The sequence below is a fragment of the Humulus lupulus genome, chromosome 2, assembly GCF_963169125.1.
Source record: "Humulus lupulus chromosome 2, drHumLupu1.1, whole genome shotgun sequence".
Taxonomy (NCBI): domain Eukaryota; kingdom Viridiplantae; phylum Streptophyta; class Magnoliopsida; order Rosales; family Cannabaceae; genus Humulus; species Humulus lupulus.
This window is the reverse complement of record NC_084794.1, coordinates 291,185,855-291,204,863: the sequence shown is the minus strand read 5'-3', so window position 1 is coordinate 291,204,863 and position 19,009 is coordinate 291,185,855. Positions and strand designations below refer to the sequence as shown.

At 32.4% G+C, this 19,009-nt stretch overlaps 2 protein-coding genes across 2 annotated transcripts; one reads left to right on the top strand and one right to left on the bottom strand.

The window, feature by feature from the left end:
• Nucleotides 1-604: 604 nt before the first annotated feature.
• LOC133819761 (3-ketoacyl-CoA thiolase 2, peroxisomal) lies at nucleotides 605-4,466 on the bottom strand. The gene is made up of 14 exons (XM_062253094.1): nucleotides 4,244-4,466; nucleotides 3,933-4,009; nucleotides 3,767-3,851; nucleotides 3,471-3,597; nucleotides 3,290-3,388; nucleotides 3,130-3,197; nucleotides 2,911-3,018; nucleotides 2,745-2,822; nucleotides 2,500-2,632; nucleotides 2,305-2,401; nucleotides 1,487-1,610; nucleotides 1,269-1,377; nucleotides 996-1,079; nucleotides 605-899 (listed from the first exon to the last, which is right to left on the bottom strand). The coding sequence occupies exons 1-14, from the start codon at nucleotides 4,334-4,336 to the stop codon at nucleotides 790-792; spliced, it is 1,392 nt and encodes a 463-aa protein (XP_062109078.1). The 5' UTR covers nucleotides 4,337-4,466; the 3' UTR covers nucleotides 605-789.
• A 3,930-nt stretch (nucleotides 4,467-8,396) lies between these two features.
• LOC133815686 (uncharacterized) lies at nucleotides 8,397-10,995 on the top strand. Its single transcript, XM_062248495.1, has 4 exons — nucleotides 8,397-9,468; nucleotides 9,547-9,669; nucleotides 9,854-10,362; nucleotides 10,537-10,995. The coding sequence occupies exons 1-4, from the start codon at nucleotides 8,397-8,399 to the stop codon at nucleotides 10,993-10,995; spliced, it is 2,163 nt and encodes a 720-aa protein (XP_062104479.1).
• The last annotated feature ends 8,014 nt before the right edge of the window (nucleotides 10,996-19,009 follow it).

The window sequence follows — 19,009 nt, the reverse complement described above, 5'->3', positions numbered from 1 at the left end:
CATATCATTGGGATGGGACGTTTTTTAATTTTGGTATTTGAAAAAATTATAACTCAATTTTTTTTTTATATAATGACGTACATTATAATTATAATTATAATAATTATCATGTCAATTTTTAGGAAATTTTAAATAATTTCCAGTGCCAAAATCAAAATTCAAATAATTAATTACACACGTAGTTAATTTTTTTTACAAAATTAATGAGATATCTACTATAACTATCATATAAAAAAATTAGGTTATAATTTATAATGCCTAGCAAAAATAATGCTCCTACCTAAAAAATAGAACTACAATAACAACAACAAAAGTACAATTATTCTCCCTAACAACCATCCTATTATATTCAATTTTTTCGTTAAATTGGATATAGGAGTCAAGATTGGTCTTCCAAAAGACAACAATAATTACATAAGATACCGCTCAAAAAACAAAAACTACTTTTTATATAGGATTGTAGAATATCCATATTCTACCCATACCCTATCTATTACCATTCTTAATTAACTCCAATATATCTAATTTACAATCTCTCCTTGTTATTTTAGATGCTAACCATAAAAGAAGAGGCATTTGATAAATAAAACTCGGCACTGCAATGTAAGTAATAATAAAGTCACTTTTAACTGTTTCACTGTCTTGTGTTAAAAGACATACATTTCCTCTTTATATGATAGGATTCTTAAAAAAGATACAATTCATATTATAGAGCCCTAACATGAATTCCCAAATCCCCCGATGGCCAACATCACTTTATTGATAAGAACTACCGCAGAGGATAAGTGACTACCGAGCATCCTTGGACAACAGACTGTTGGTTCCAACGGCCCTGGCGTTGCATAGCTCGTCACCATGATCAGCCCTTTCGAACACAGCTGCTGCCCCCATTCCCGTGCCTGTATTTACATTTTGATTATGTTATGACACTCCATCAACAAGATGGACAAAACAAACTTCTAAGAACGAGAGGGGGAGAGAGAGCGAGAGGATACCTATGCACATCGAGATAACTCCAAAGCGACAGTCTTTGCCGCGACGCTTCATCTCGTGGAGTAAAGTTGCTACACAACGAGCACCTACAATGGAGGAGTGAATATTTTCATGAGTACTTCATTTTTAGGCTCTTAGCTAAGAATGAGTCAACAATTTAAGTTCCCTTCCATGAAGGCACGTCAAATAGGGGCTAAGTTAAATATGAAAGAATACACACACAGTTCAAATGGTATACAACATAATATAATGAACTAAAAAATTTCTGATGGTACCTGTTGCACCCAAAGGATGTCCAATGGCCATTGCACCTCCATTAACATTGATTTTTTCGGGGTCAAGACCCAGCTTATTACGGCAATATACAAATTGGGAAGCAAATGCCTGTTCGGTATCACAATCAATGTCCCAATATGTACTAGTCATTTCTCCGATGTATGATAAAGATAATAGCATACTACAACAAGATTAAATATCCAGTATTTTTTAGTACCTCATTTATCTCAAAGAGATCAATATCATCCAGTTCGAGACCAGCAGCCTTGACTGCAGCAGGGATTGCAGCAGCAGGGCCAACACCCATGATAGCAGGATCCACGCCTACAGCAGCAAAAGTCCTGCATAGCCAAACAAAATGCTTAATACTTCAGAGATGAGTATTTATTTATTTTACGCCATTTGATGAAGATTCAATGCAAAGCTAATGTTGTGCTTGATGAGAGAGAGAGAGAGAGAGAGAGTCGGGGACTGACCTTACAGCTAATGAATCTTTATGAAAGTCACATAGAATACAGAACAGGAAGAATGGCATGGGTAGAAATAGGATATTTAGAAAGAAAAAATCTACCTCAAAGTTTTAATTCATTAAAACAAACCCAGCTTAATAATAATAATAATAATATTACCAAGAAAAAAAACCCCAATTTTTGCATTATATCAACAGACGTTACAAAAGTATATCATGCATCAAGAGGGAAAGTTTATGACATATGAGGCCATGTTCAAAATTCATGTGTTTGCCCTAAGAAAAAGCGAATTTTTATTTTGCTTTCTTGTGTACACAGTAGCTATTGTCGAACATGCCAAGAAAAAATAGTTGGATAAATCAAACTCTCCATTGAAGATACACAAATAATGTCTACGAAACTAAGTTCAAGGGTGAGAGTCTTGGTATAGAATCAGGTAGCAAGCAAGTTCCAGGGAAAAGACAAGATATTGATAAGCTCGTTCATACAGAGGGAATTTGGTGGTGTTTTTCAAACACGTGATTGTAACACTGATTAATAAAATCGCTTCTCCAGGGACAAATACCTGAATACACCAAGAATCGGCATTCCCTTTTTATCTGCGACACTTCTCTTCATCAAGAGAACAGCTCCAGCTCCATCACTGACCTGGCTAGAATTGCCTAGAACAGTAAAAACAGAGATGTTATTTATTGGATTCTACCAAGTGATAATTTTCAGGAATGAAGAGAAAAATATCCATCCAAGAGGGGCAAAAAACCTGCTGTTGTGGTCCCATCTTTCTTAAATACAGGCCTCAGCTTTCCCAAATCTGCCAATGATGCATTGGGTCGAATACCATCATCAACAGATATCGTAACTGGTTTCTCCTCACCAGTTTTGGGATCAACAATCTATAAAGGCAACATAGATGAGAACTTCCACAAAGACCACATATGAATTTAATATTGATAATCATAGTCTCAAAAGGCAACTATCTCAAGAAAAAGAGTGAGCACAACGCACCTTGGTAGCCACAGGGATAATTTCATCCTTAAATTTACCAGAAGCAGTGGCTGCAGCAGCCCGTCTATGAGACTCAACCTAACAACATTAACCATAAGAAATCAATGAAAAATGATGTGTTCACAGTTAGACCGCAACTTGAAACCAACAGGTTTATTCAACTTACTGCAGCCTGATCTTGTTCCTTCCTTGACACACCAAAGCGACTTGCAACATTTTCTGAGGTAATCCCCATAGGAAGAAGGCAGTTCTGGGCTTGTTCAAAGATTTTGACCTATCATCATCATCAAAGAGAAATATAAGAATCTTAGAATCCTACCAGTAGGAATTCAACGTAGTTGGTAATAATAAAAAGAACAGAATGCATGAAGAAAAAGAAACTTACTTTTGGGTTCACTGATCCTTCCCACGCCATTGGATTCAGTGTCATTGATTCCAATCCAGCGCCAATGCCTATCAAAACAATTAAAATAGGTAAGGAAATTTATTTAATAAATACTGCATGTTACAGTGATCTACTGTAAGATAGTCAAAAGGATTATTACCAATATCATAAAATCCCGCCCTTATAGCAGCAGCTACATCAGCAACTGCCTGAAGTCCAGATGAACATTGCCTGTTCACAGTTCTGATCGGGACAGTTTCTGCATATTATACATTTCATATCCATAAGTAACAAACTCATTTGCAATTCTCAAAAAAGTTCAAACTTGCAAATAAGCATACCAGGGAAACCAGCATAGAATGCAGCCATTCTACATTCGCTTGCCCTTTGGGAACCCGGTGCCAAGACTGTACCCACAACAATATCTCCAACTTCACTTGGGTTCAAATTGGTTTTCTCTATCAATGCCTATAAATTAACAGCCAACCATATTATTAAGGTCCACTAAGTCAAGCAATTAAATACGAAACAAGGGTAATCGTGCTTTCAATTCGTTGACAATTCTAGCCATCAATTTTTTCATGCATGTAAAATCAAACAACATGAAATAAGGGACAACAAAAAAAAGAAGACAAACCTTCAAAACCGGTGCGAGAAGATCATCCGCGTGAGTATCCTTAAACCCGCCACGTTTGGATTTGCAAAGTGCAGTCCGGTATGCTCTGCAAAATTAACTCAACTTGATATAAAATTTACAAAAAGTCATCAATAGTAAAAAACGACAAAGAAAAATGAAGACTTACGCCACAATAACCACATCATCCCCAAACACATGGGTCCTCTGGTAAGCAGCACTGTCCCCAGCCAAACATTCCGATGCCTGACACAAATAACAGGTCCCAAATCAAAATTTTCAACCACCAAATTATTGAAATGAATCAAAACTAATTCTTTCAATACAAGCTTGTATAAAAGGAATAGGTTTTAAGCAACGAAGAATTCCAACATCATATTACAAACAAAACAAATTTCCATAACATGATCAGCTACACAATCAACAAATCATTCAATACAGAATCAGGATTTAAAAAAAAAATAGAAAAAAAAAACTTACAGAAAGAGGAGAAGATTCAGGTCGAGAGGAAGAAGACGAAGAAGGTTGAAGATGTTCGAGCAAAACTCGTTGTCTGTTGATGGCTCTCTCCATATCCAAGGTCGGTGATTGAGCTCTAGTTCAGATTTTTTCTGAAAGACCCAAAATGATAGAGAATTGAATCCAATGGAAATTGAGGTCAAAACAGAGCTCCGCCTTTTATAGGAGAGAGTCGACGGTTAGATCTAATCTTTATTGTTTGGGAGAAAATTATGTCTTTTATTGGATTATCTAAAAAAGGAATAGACGATTTTTTTTTATGACACTCGAAGCCGTGATATACCTTTGCTCTTCTCCTACTTCGCCACCCTCACGCGCGGCGCGTGGATTCATTCTAACATAATTAAAATAAGGAATTTGTATTTAACGATTATAGGACCATTTTTTTTTATAGGGATTTTGAGCTTTATTGGTGGGCTCTCAGTGTTTCGTTTCTCAATTAGTTAATAGCTTTTTGCGTGATTTTTTTTATGATCGTGTATATTATAAGTATTTAGAGCATTCTTCAAATTTTCAGAAAATTCTGAATAGTTTACAGTACCAAAAACTAAGTTCAAACATATTGTTTTCCACATGCATAAAAAAAATTAGTTACGCGTGTAACAACATGTTTGAACTTTGTTTTCGGTACTGTAAATTATTCGAAATTTTCTGAAAACTTGCAGCATGCTCTAAATAGCTACAATATACACGATCATAAAAAAAATCGCGTCGAAAACTGTTCACGGGTCGAAAACACTGAGAGTCTTACCGATAAAGTTTAAAGTGAAGTCCCTCTTAGAGAATTCCCCTATATATATAAAATAAAAAAATTACAATTTTTGTACAATGTGTTTGTCATTACCTTTGTTTTACTCCATTATTTGATTGGATGTGTATTTTAATATATTATTTTTAGATTTTGTGTTTTGTAAAATAGTTTAAATACCTTCTTAAATCTAATTTTTTGTTAATTTTTTTAAATTAAAATAACAAATAATTTATAACGAAAGCATAATTATTATGTTTAATAATTGCGTTCTCATATTTAATTTTTTATTTATTAAAAGTGATTTATAAATTTATTTGAAATATTTTATGAAACACAAGATCTAGTATAGTGTTTTATAGGGTCAGATTGTAAAACATGAGATCCTAGTTCTGCTTCTAGGATATGTGAAAGGGTGTTTGTAGCGTCAGATTGTATTAGAGTGGTGCCTGTAATTAGAATTCTGTTGAAATGTTTTCTCTATTTGGGTTGTTGATGAGAGAATGTAGATTCATTCTGTTGAGTTTATGTTATGTTTGTTAAACGATCTGCAAATAAAGATGCTTTGATTTAATGAAGTTTATCATTTTATTAAAAAAAAATTAAATTTTGTCTTTAAAGCCATTATTAAAATATAAAAAATTATAATAATTTTTGTTGTACTCTAAAAACACGAGCTCAATTATCTAGCTCGAGGTACAGCTGGTGCAAAATAAATAAAGAAGGCAAGACTTCGGAGATGTTTTGCCCAACTCCAGACCTAATAGCTCGAGGTTGTGTCAGTGAGTCTAAAACAGCCTAGGATCTTCCAGATCGTCAGAGATGCGAATGACGGAGATCGAGGTACTAGGCATCCAGATCACCTGCATCAAGCTCGGGTATTATCTAAGTCAAACCTTCTGTTTCAGTCATATCTAGCTAGAGAATGACAACTAGCTTGGATGGGAGAATCCCTACAGACTCAGATACCCATTATACGCAATAAATGCATACAATTGTTATGTACATTTATAGATTGATGTAAAACGACAATAAGTTTTATTACGATATTTAAATGTCCTTTAACTTTGGAAGTTATCCAATATTGTACGTTACTATTTATATTACGGTTACCCAATATTGTTCACCATAATTCCCTATAAATACAAAGGGAATTGACAGTAAAAAGGAACAACATTCTGTAACAATTTTGCCTTGAATTCTTAAACAGTTACACGTGGACTAGATGAATTTTAACCACTAAATCACGTAAATTGTGAGTATTTTTATATTTCTTTATATTCGGTTTATAATAAGCTTAATTTCCCTATTTCAGATTTCTAAATCCCCTGTTAACAATTTTTTTTTTTTGTAAAAAAATAAAAAACAACAAATTTATGTCATCATCACACAAAAGCTAAAAAATAAAGGTGTGAAAAGAAATTACAAATGCAAAAATTAAACAGTACTATTAATTTTATTTACGTCAAACAAACATTTAATTATTCAGACATATTCTTAATTTAATATGTGTAAAAAAACCAGAATATATATATATTTAATTAAAAAAGAAAACAAATATGAATGTGATGTGAATATGAGAAGGTACGTAAGATATACGCGATTGGAGAGGCGTGGTATGCGTGTGAAGTTAAAATTGGACAATGGGATGCGTGCCTGCATGGGGAAGTGGGAAACAAACAAATAAAATCCATAAATAATTTTATCACCTTTCTTATCTAAAAACAAAACAATTAAATCAAAAATTTATTTATTTATTTATTTTTAGTGGGTTCAAAATTCACTTCTTTCTTACTAGGCCTAAACCCAGTGAAATAACACTATATCCCATCATTTTTTTTTAAGGGAAATTTTCATAAATATAGCTTTTTAGCCGTAATTGTGTAAAATTATGGGAATCAATCTTTTTATAATATGTATGGAAGATTTTATATAAGGAAAACTTAGAATATGGGAAAAATGAGTACATACCACAATTGAAATTTAAACAACAACACATCAGCACAAATCAGGGGTACACATGTAATTACTAATTCAATCCTACTCTGCTCATTTGCTCATGCCTGAAACATGATCAAAAAACCACGTTACTATTCCTTCCATCTCCGGCACTCAATTCTCCGGTGATAGCTTCCTTCTCCGGCAACGACTCGTATCTCCGGCGATCACCACAACAATCGACCAACTCTAGCAAAGGTTTGACCTCATCTTCTGCCAAAAAAATGCAAGAAAAATCTGATCACTAAAGCAATGGTCCCTTTCTGTAGAAATCAAAAAAATTCCAACATTCTTCCAATCATACCAGCTGCAACCTTTGAAGATTCCAGCGACCTGCATATCCACTACACGATCAAGAAACAAGGTTTGCAAGAAACCGTTTCCTCTGTCAACTCTATTCTGCTGTCATTTTTTTTTTTTTTTTTGCAAACTATGTTAAATCTACTATATTATTTGCAACTATTATCTTGATTATAATAAAAATGATCATGATCAAATGTGCTTGCTGAAAAACAGAAACAATTTATAAACTAAAAAATAGAAAAAAAAATATCGAAACTCACTAGTTTGTATACATTGGTTAACCAGAAAAAAAACAAGAAACAATAACTCTTAAATTTTTACATCTTAATTTGTCTTTACAATAAAAAGAATAATTTGATATTAGTGTGAATTTTAACAGCCAAAACATTCAGAAATATTAGGAGAACCAGTTACTTGGAATAACATTCAATAAATTCAACTAAAATGTTTCAATACGGTATGCAACTACAGATTAAGGGAACCAATTACCTTCCCACTGGTTTTTCTACATTCATTAACAAAAAAAAATAGACAAGAAACAAGAACTCTAAAAATTTGACATTCTAATTTATCTTTACAATAAAAAAAAAATTATTTGATGTAGCTGGGAATATTTACTACAAAAACAATCAGTAACAATAGGGTAACCAGTTACCCTGAAAAACAAACAATAAATAAAACTAAGAGGAAATTACTACTATATAAAACTAAGTGTAAAAATAGGCAATATATGATTCATTATTAAGGTAACCAGTTACCCTGCAAAAAAAAAAAAAAACAATGTGTAAAATTAAGTGTAACAAGTTACCCTGCAACAACAATCAATATATATAACTAATTTGAAAAACATAAAATATATAAAACTAAGTGTGACCAGTTACCCTACAAAAGCTAAATGTTCCAGGAGAATATGTGATTAAATATTTAGTTAACCAGTTACCTAGCCCATTTAGAACCAACTAACTGCTTAAAAAATTGCCAAATTTTACAGATATGGACAATATTACTTCTTTGGTTCAATATGGAGGCAATTGGAATGAAAACAACGAGTACTAAGGATACACAATGACTGGGATATTAATACCACCAAATTGTTCTCTTGACAACTTGGTGAATTTGATAAAAAATGAGATAAAGGAAAAAACAACAACTATTGAAGTTTCTTATCAAGTAGAAAAAGGAACACCACCAATGAAGGTTGCAACAGACAATTCAGTGTTGTTCTTCCTGGAAATAAAGAAAAAAGTTGCTGCTAAAATAACAGACTTACCATTGTGTGTCACTATAGTTCAAGAATCAAGCAATGAAAATGACATTCTTCTACTGGCAAATCAGAAAGCTACAGCAGAAGAAATGGAGGTGGGGACATTATTAATGCAAGCAAATCAAGCTTCCATCAATGAACAAATGTTACTTGAAGAAGGAATGTCAAGCACAACAAATGAGGGCATAAATGTGTCATACATATCTCATTTTGCTGAAGAAGTAGTTGATTTCATAATTGAGGACAATACAAAAAGAAAAAAGAAGTTGGATGAAATCCAACTTGTAATATCTGATTACAGAGTGAACAAAATAGAGCAAGGACAAATTTACAAGGATAAGAACACAGTCAAATCAGCCCTTAGCTACTATGCAATGCTGCATAACTTCCAGTTCAAAACAAAAAGATCAGAACCTAGAGAGTACCTAGTTACTTGTGCAGATGAAACATGCAACTGGTTGGTGAGAGCATCTAAGTACAGAAATCAAGATTTATTCAAGGTACGGAAATGCAATCCAAATCACACTTGCTCTGTTGAAATTGTTTTGGAAGACCATAGGCAAGCAAAAAGCATCGTAGTTGGGGAATTAATAAAGAATAAGTACAAGTCAATCAAAAGAAATTACACTCCAAATGACATCATGAATGATATGAATGATGACTTTGGAGTAACTATGGGATACACAAAAGCATGGAGATCAAGAGAGAAAGCTTTGCGTCTAGTAAAAGGGAACCCCGATGATTCATATCAAAAGTTGCCAATATATCTTTACATGTTGAAGCAAGCAAATCCAGGAACAATAACACACCTACTCACAGACAAGGAAGATAGATTCAAATACCTATACATAGCTTTCTCTAACTCAATCAAGGGTTGGAGATACTTGAGGCCTATAATTGTTGTTGATGGAACTTTTTTGAAAAATGCACATGGCGGTACCCTATTTTCAGCATCAACGTTAGATTCAAACAACAACATTTTCGTGTTGGCTTTTGGAATAGCAGACTCTGAAAATGATAACTCATGGCTTTGGTTCTTCTCCAAACTGCGAGAAACCTATGGAGAACCCGAAGGTATGATAGCTTCAACGATATATTCTTGTTTACAAACAAATAGAAACATTTTACCAAAACAAAATACACAAATACATGTTATTTCTTTTAGAATTTGACCAAAGTAACTGGTTACCTTCACCAAAATAAAAAATTGAAAAATACTTAATTTTTTTTTTTATTTTAAAATATTTGTACTCCACAGGATTGGCTATAGTTTCTGACAGACATAAAAGCATAGACAATGCAGTACATATGGTGTACCCAAATGCTTTCCATGAAGCTTGCATGTTTCACTTACTCAATAATTTGAAAGGCAAGTTTGGGAGCCATGGAGAAGAACTACAAATGAAATTCATTGCAGCAGCAAAAGCATACACACAGACAGAATGTGAAAACTACATGAAAGGCCTTGATAGAATTGATAGACGCATTAGGCCCTATTTAGAAAAAGCCAAGTATGAAACTCGGGCAAGATCATACTCGCCAACAAAAAGATACACCATGATGACATCCAACATTGCAGAATCACTCAACGCTGCACTAAAAGCTGTAAGAAATCTCCCCATTGATATCTTGGTTGAATGCCTTAGAAGTTTGGTTCAAAAGTGGGTTTGGAACAACTCAAATAATGTAAATGGAACATTCACAAAAGTCTCTACAGCAACAGAAAATGAATTGAGACATGACATTGTTTCAAAAATGAAGTATGAGGTATGCAACTAAACATATTCTTACAAATCCTTATTCTGTCAATAGATGGTAACTAGTTACCTTCCATAAGAACAGGAAATTTTTTTGACACAGAAGCATAACTAGTTACTTTAAATCTTAAGTCTAGTTAAAATGTTTATTATCTGATTCTATTTCATGACAAACTATTTTTAGGTCTTGCCTTTCAACACAATAGAATACCAAGTTCATGATCAAAAGGGGATAAATTTCACAGTAAATATACATAATAGAACATGCACTTGCAATAGGTTCCAAGAAGATGAAATACCTTGTGGCCATGCAGTAGCTGTCATTGCAAAAAGAAACTTGAGTGTGTATGATTATTGTGCAAAATTCTACAGAACAGAAACGTTGAAAGCATTGTATCAAGAAAATGTTCATCCTTTGCCCCATAAAGATGAATGGAATCTCCCACAACACTTGGACATAATAGTGCTGCCTCCAAATGCAACAATCCCTGCAGGAAGACCAAGAAAGAAACGAATAAGATCAAGAGGGGAAAATAAGGTAATAATCACCTGTGGGAAATGTGCACAACCAGGACATAACAGGAAGACTTGCAGGAATCCTCCATTTCAGAAGCCAAATAAACAGAAAAAGCCAAAGACATAGATTCATATTCTACAGCAAAACAAACCTTTCATAGCTTTACTCATTGAAAGAGATACTTTCATAGTCATCAAGTATCATTCAGTATTTTAATAAGATTGTTTCAAAATGAAACACATTGATTGGTTATGCAAACTTATAAAATCCTTTCAAAATAATTTCTTGGATTTGTTTGCTTCTATTTTTCAATGCTACCATCACTATAAATAAACCATGACGGAAAAAAAATGATCGTACCCAGTTACCAAAAATTAACAACAAAAACAACGATATAGGTAACTGGTTACCCTGAAGTTTCAATACAAGATAAATTACCCCACTATAACAATCTAAAAGCCAAAAAAAAAAAAAAAAAGAATTAAAACCTTTACTTTCTTCTATCACAAACTCGTCTATATATAATATTAAAGTTACTTTAATATTAACTTAATAAACTGGTTGCATAACTATAAAAAAGACAAGCTTAGGGGAAAAATAAAAAAAAACACTTAAGTAACCAGTTACCCTCGGTATATTAGGAAACAAACAGCCTGAGTACCTAGTTACCCTCAAATATCACCAATAAAATTAGTTAAACAACCCAACTGGGAACTAGTTTCCCTCAAATTATTCCATAAATCAGTGAAAAAAAATACAAAAACAAACAGAAAACTAGCTACCTGCTTTAAAGTGTTATCTAAAATATATATTAATAAATGTAATTAACAAACAACAAACCAATGGGGAAAAAATTAAAAAAAAAACAATTAAGTAACCAGTTACCCTCGGTATGTTAGCAAATAAACAACCTGGGTACCTGGTTACCCTCTAAATCATTCTTCCAAACGCTTACAGCAAAAGAATTAGCAAAACGATATACTAATATGTATATATAATGACCTTAAGAATCCCAATGTTTTACATAAGAAGAAAATTAAAAAAGCTAACTGTTAAATTATAAATTGATTCATCATTTAATTACAGTTTTAGCAAAGATAAAAAACCAAAAGAAATATAATATCACTAAAATCCTATACATCAATTTTCATTCTTTTTTGTCTCCTCTCCAGAAGCTTCTCAGTGAACTCATCGCTAGTTAAGTATCCCTCAAGTTCTTTGTTCTTTCCATGATAGTACAAGCTGACAGCAATGTCTTTGCGAATGAGACGAACATCAATATTTTTAGGCATCTCATTCTCCTTCCCAAGAATAATTTGCTCAGCAAAATAAGTAGAAAACACCCCACAATCACTGCATAATAGAAAAAAGTAAAAAAAAAAAACAACTAAGAACATATAAACAAAACAGAACACACACAAAAAAAAAAAAAACTAAAATCAAATAAACAAACTAACCAATCAGTCTGTTGAGGAATGCCTTTAGCAATGCTCAACTTCAAAGCCTCATTCTCTGCCACATCATACGGGCTAACATCAAGATTAATATCTTTACGAACATAGAAATCAATCATCTCCAATAGAAGAGGAATCAAAACAGCAAATGCCTCAACGACAGGTAAAGTCTGATTTTCATGCTTTGCACCAGACATTGAATCATACACCGTAAGAGATCTCTGCTGTACATTAAAGTGCAACAAAATCCAGTGCATAAGACCCTTCACATTAACAGGCATGACAACATCATCAAGCAAATTCCAATGAGTTGCACAAAACATGGATTCCCCCTTCATTATCTTCAAAGCAACGCATCTCTCATCTATTTTAAATGCACCACTACCTTTTTTCTTAAAATCTTCATACATAAACACTATGTTTCGCCCAAAACAAGTGTCAGTCGTAGATACTCTTCTCTTCAAATCTTTAGACAATTTAACCTTTCTCCTCAAGTAATACATCATCACATCAATATGCTGCACAATAAAAAAAATTCATGATTATAAAATGATATGGGTAGAAACAAATCTACTATGACAGTCAATAAAACTTTGTCACACAAGGGTAACTGGTGATCATCATCAACACAAAAATCAGTTACCCAATGAACTACAACAAAGCAAACAGTAAGGTAACTGGTTATCCAATAACATCATAATATATAGCATAAATAGATCACTAGACTTATTACCTTGTAAAAAAAAAAAAAACTCCAACATGAAAAACCAGATAAATTAAAAAGGGAGAATCTCACTGATGAATCAACGAATTGCCCAGAGAAATAAAGGCTATGAAACCAAGTCTTCTCAGAAATATGAACAAAAGTGAAGTTAATTGGTGGGTCCACAGAATTATCATCATATTTTTTGAACCTGAAAAATACATTAAAAAACAAAATAAAAATGTTAACAAATTAATCATACATATTACACATATAACAAACTTTAAAACAAATAATGGTTGTACATACTTGTTCCTTTTCTTCAAATCATGATTAATCCAGGAGTCAAAATCAGACAGTTGTTCTTTAGTGTGATTATCACCAAGCTCATTGGAAAATGGACAAATATTATCCAATATTGTCCTCTTTCTTTTTTGTTTCACTCCAACTTCAGAAGATCCAAATTTTGTTAAGAAATGAGATTTTACAACAGCGCTCGGCTTCGCTTGCCTTTTCCTTCCCAAAATCAGTCCAGTATCAACTGCTTGTGCATCATCATACATCACAATTGACCACTTACTTTTATCCTTCAAAGAACGACTCTCTTTAAGTGGCCTCTCAACCAAATCATTAATAACTCTCCATATTGCATTAGAGACATGAAATGTGGGAGTTCGAGGACTTGAGCATACACTTGATTCAACTTTAATTGGCTCCTAAAAAAGAAATAAAAATATACAACCAATACTACATTACAAACAAGAAAACACGGAGGAAATAAACCAATTGCTTAAACAAATAAAACGAAAATAAGATCTTACTTTAACAGTAGAAAAAAATTGTGAAACAATCTGAACGGAATGCTCCAAATCAGCCCCCAACTCCTCACCAATATCAACATTTTGGTAAACCCCAGAGGAATGGCCATCAAAAAAATCCTAAAAAATACAAAAACCAACAATTTTTAAACAAAATAGAACCAAATTAGACATCATAAAAGGGAAACACACAACACAATAGAAACCAGTTACCTCCGAAGAAGCCTCAGCATGCATAGGATCTTCAAACTCTCCACCAACATTATGATTACCAGCTGCCATAGATGCCTTAATACCATCCAACAAAGATATAACAGTAGAAAAATCAGATGCAAAGGATGCCTTCAATTCAGAAATTGCAATCAATATAGACTTCTGGGAATCTTGCACTTCAACCAATTTTGATTGAATGGCAATAAGATTTTGATGCATATCTGAGGAACTAGCAGCATCGTCATCGGGTGGATCTGTTGGCAAAAACTTGCTTTCAAAAGACAACCCTCTCAGAATAGGCAGTCTCATTTCTTCAGTAGTAGGCATTATGACATTAACATCATACTGCAAGAATCAAATTTTTTTTTTTAAAAACAGACGACACAAAAATCACTGTGACAAAGTAACTAGTTACCCAACTATAAAACAAACATAATAAAAAATAGAAAGAGAACAAAAAAAAAATTTGAAAAAAAAACAAAATCAATACCTCTTCCTTCAACAGAACGTTATCAACCAAATACTGATATGACACACTTCCCCTGCTTGTCCAATTCAGAATCCTTGGAAACAAACAATTAACCCGTCTACACAACGCTTGAGAACAAGAAGGAATTGTCTCATATATCCATATAAGGAAAGCAATAGGGAAACCATAGCACTTATAACTATAGTTATCTAGTGACCCATCAGCTTTCCTAGGAATATAATCATACATGTCGTTCCTATCTTTCAAAACTGCCCGCATCACACACCTAGTTCTTTGCCACAACACTTTCCCAAAAGCAAACTTCTTCATCTCAGCAAAATTAGTATCAACCATGGCAAAGAAGGAGTTGTCAACACGAGTTTCAGTTTGTGTCCCGAACAAAAAATTGGCTAACAAATGAACAATAGCCAACTTAACGACAACCTCATCACCTTTCTTCTTCAAGTTTTTATCATTAAACGCACATGCAACCTCCTATTTCCTAAGTTTTTCTTCCTTCCTGGGTTTACCTTCGTACAACGGAAAAAGAGATTTCCTAAGCCCTAAATCAACCTCTTTGAACATGCCAAAGTCAACACTGCCCACACATTTCAAACGAGTAATGAGGGCAAACTCACTGATTGAGAACCTAACTAATGTGCCACCCAAGTTAAACCAAAACTCGGATACTTCGTTTTTTTGATAAACCTCCCGAAGCAAAACACTATGAAATAACTGTGCCTGAAATGTAATATCAGGCATATCCAAAAAGTGACCGAATGGAGTTCTTCGAAACATTGCTTTTTGTTTCGAACTTAAAACTGCCTTAATCTCACTAATAACATACGGCTTATTCCACTGTTGGACTTTACTACCAAAACGCCTGTCAGGTTTAATTCTGAAATGCACATCCTAAAAACAAACATGAGAATCAATTACACACTGATAACATAACACTAAACAGAATAAAGAAACTATGAATAATATGAAGGGGGGGAAACAAACAAGGTAACTAGGTACCTATTATAAAACAATAAACATAAACAACTAACTCGGTACCTATAAATCCAACAAAAAATTATAAAAAATAAAATAAAAAGAAAAGTGGAAAACATACAGAACAACGAAAAGTTAACATTAAACTAAAAAAAATTTATAAAATAAAATCAACACAAAAGTAACTAGGGACCACATGATAACACATTACAAGACACTAAAACTTAAGAAACATAATAATACGAATAAACCATAAAAAGTAAACAGGAACCACAAAAAGAAAAGCAAGGCCAAACACATATAAACTATTAACTTTATAAAAAAAAACACTAAACATCAACAACTAACTAGGAACCTAAAAAGGCCAAAAAAAATTATAGAAAAAGAAACAGTAAGGGAATAACATAGATAACAGGGAAACTTAAAACATTAAAATAACAACAACTGATAAAAGTAAATCAATTGAAAAGAAACTAGGGACCACATGAGAACACATGACAAAAAAATTAAACATAATCATACACTTAAACCATATCAAAGAAACAAGGGACCACAAACAGAAAACAATACCTCTAGAATGCACTTTGAACTTTGTTTTATATGTATGTTTTTCTAGTTACCTAGTTACTTTGAACTTTGTTAAATGTCGAACTGTGAATGTATGAAATCAGTAGTATACGTCAAGGAGTATGAGCAAGTTTTATCATTATTTAATTGACAAAACCACACACAAACACACATTTAGATATTTATATATATATATATATATAAAAACATGCTCTAAACTTGAAGTTACAGCAAGCCAGAGCCAGTTTCATCATAATCTGATATCAAGATGAAGGCATATGATATTAATCATATATGTGGGAATTACAAATATCATATAAGATTTCCCTCAAGGGAAAGATGCAGCAAAAAGGAAAAACATACATATACACATCGAAAAAAAAAATCAAGGTAACTAGGTACCTTAACTCTACTCTGACGATCTTTCTTTGTCCCAACAGCAGTTTTCTTGATCCTTGAAGAATCCTTAACTTGAGGGGAATAACACAAACCGCCATCAACACTTGTTGATGAAGAACCAACATTACCTCCCTTAAAAAACATAAACATAAATACAAATAATGAAAATATGAACAATGAAAACAACATACAAATAAATATACGATTCCAACTCAAATAAACAAAAATCAAACTAACAACCAAACCAAAACACTGAAAGAAACAAGATACCTTAACGTTAGGTCCTGCATTGTCGGCACGAACCGTTGGAGTTCGAGGAGAACGGCGCATTCCGACGGCGTTCAAGACAGTTAGCCAAAATTTCTGAAAATTCCAGTCGACCAAACTCCTAATCAACAACTCCGATGACCGAAAACAACTCCGATCACCCCAAAATACTCATCAACAACCCCGATCACCAAACCCAAACCGCATGCAAACAACTGAAAAAAAAGAAAGAACACTCGGGAAACAAAGGGAAAAAAACTGAACGGAAAAGGTAAAGTAAAAGTAAACTGCCTTTGTAAAATTTTAAAAAATTACATAAAATAAAATTACATAACTACCCCTGGATTTAAAAAATAATCATTAGAAACAAACATATGGCATAATAAGACATCTTAACAAAAATATAGGAAAAAAAACCACAAAAGTGATAAAAAAGTATAAAAAGCCATACAAAAGTTAAGATGAAAAAAAAGCCATATTTTTTAAAATATCAATTAAAAGTCCATATAAAATGTAATTTCCACTTTTTTTAAATACATAAACATATATATAGGTATGCACCTTTTGTGATTTTTTGTGTTTTCGGCACTGTAAATTATCGGAATTTCCTGAAAATTTGCAGGATGCTCTAAATAACTACAATAAACACGGTCATAAAAAAATCACACTAAAAATTATTCACAAGTCGAGAAACAGAAAAAATCACGAAAGGTATGCACCATAGCAATACCCTATATATATATGACCTTTTTAATTTTGCCAAAATTTATATGGGATTTGTATTGTTAATCAAATATATGAAATTTTTAATTCCATTATTGCTTAATATCAATTAAATCTCATATTAATTTAAAATTTATACGAGTAATTGGTGCAAATGGTATCTTTTTTGAAGTCATTTTGCATTATGACCCAATTTTGATAATTTTGACTAGTTTTCTGAATTTTTTGACCAGTTGCCTGAAGTGTTGAATGTCATTTTGCAAAAAATTATCAAAACTATGTCAGAGTGCAAAACGACTTCAAAAAATAAGTTATTTTTCCAAGAGACCCAATTTATACAATGATTCCTTTGGACAAAACAAAGTTATCTCCTATGGCCATGGAACAATTGGAATTATAGAATCTCAAAATTTGAATTTGACTTGAGACACTGATGTTTTATTTTCTTCTTAATAGCTTAATTGTCTCTTATCAGGTAACCAATTATTTATCTCTAACAATGCTGAAAAGAAAATTAGAATAAATTTTGAATTTGATTTTTTTTTAAAAAAAAAGTGGAAAGAGGTAACAGTAACTAGTTACTAATTTTTTTATTTATCAAATAGTTGGTTACTTTCTTTATCAGAACGTCTTTTGAAGAAAAAAGGTTAAAGTTTTAATATAATAATAATAATAATATTATTATTATTATTATTGAAAAATACATCACAGTAACAAGTTGAACTTATTTGCAATAACAAAAAAAATGTAAGTAAAATTTTGTATGTTATTCTTTTAAAATCTGAGAAATATGTCACAATAACTATTGTGAATTTTCTCACTTTTTTTTCACTTATAAAGTGCTAACTAGTTATTAACATTTTCAATAATAAAAGAAGTAATTGGTTATTAAACCCCATAAATTAAAACCTATTCAGAAAATATGACAGTTGCATGTTAATAAGACTAAAGATTGTAAAAAAAAAAAGGAACTTCAACATTTTATAAGACTTTTAATCCAAATAAAGTTTGAGAAATTCTCAGGTAGTCAAAATCATTAAAACTAGAGTAAAATCCACGTGTAAAACATTGGAAAAAAGAAAATAATAAGCTGATGAGATTGAATAATTGAAGAAATTAAGTGGTAAAAGTGAAGTTAAGTGTTGACAGTCAATTGGTTTACTAGGCCCATAATAAGGCCTGCATTAGGCTTGTAACTAGGCTTTTAATGGCATTGTTGGCAAGCTCATGGGCTTTGTTTTTTGGGGTTTTTTTTGCACAAATTCACATATAGATTTAAATTTTGAGTTGAAAAGCAACAGATTCTTGAAAAAAGAAAATCTTAATATAATAAATTCTCATTGTTTTAGTAATTTAAAAATTAGTACATGGTAACCAAACTTTAGACTTGGATGAAAACTCCCAAAACGAAATACAAGCTTTATTTGATTTCTAGAGAAAATGATCACTAATTTTCTTGCCGCAGTGATCAAATTTTCGTTAAGTATTTTTTTTTTTCAGGAGATGAGGTTGAAACATTGTTATTATTGAT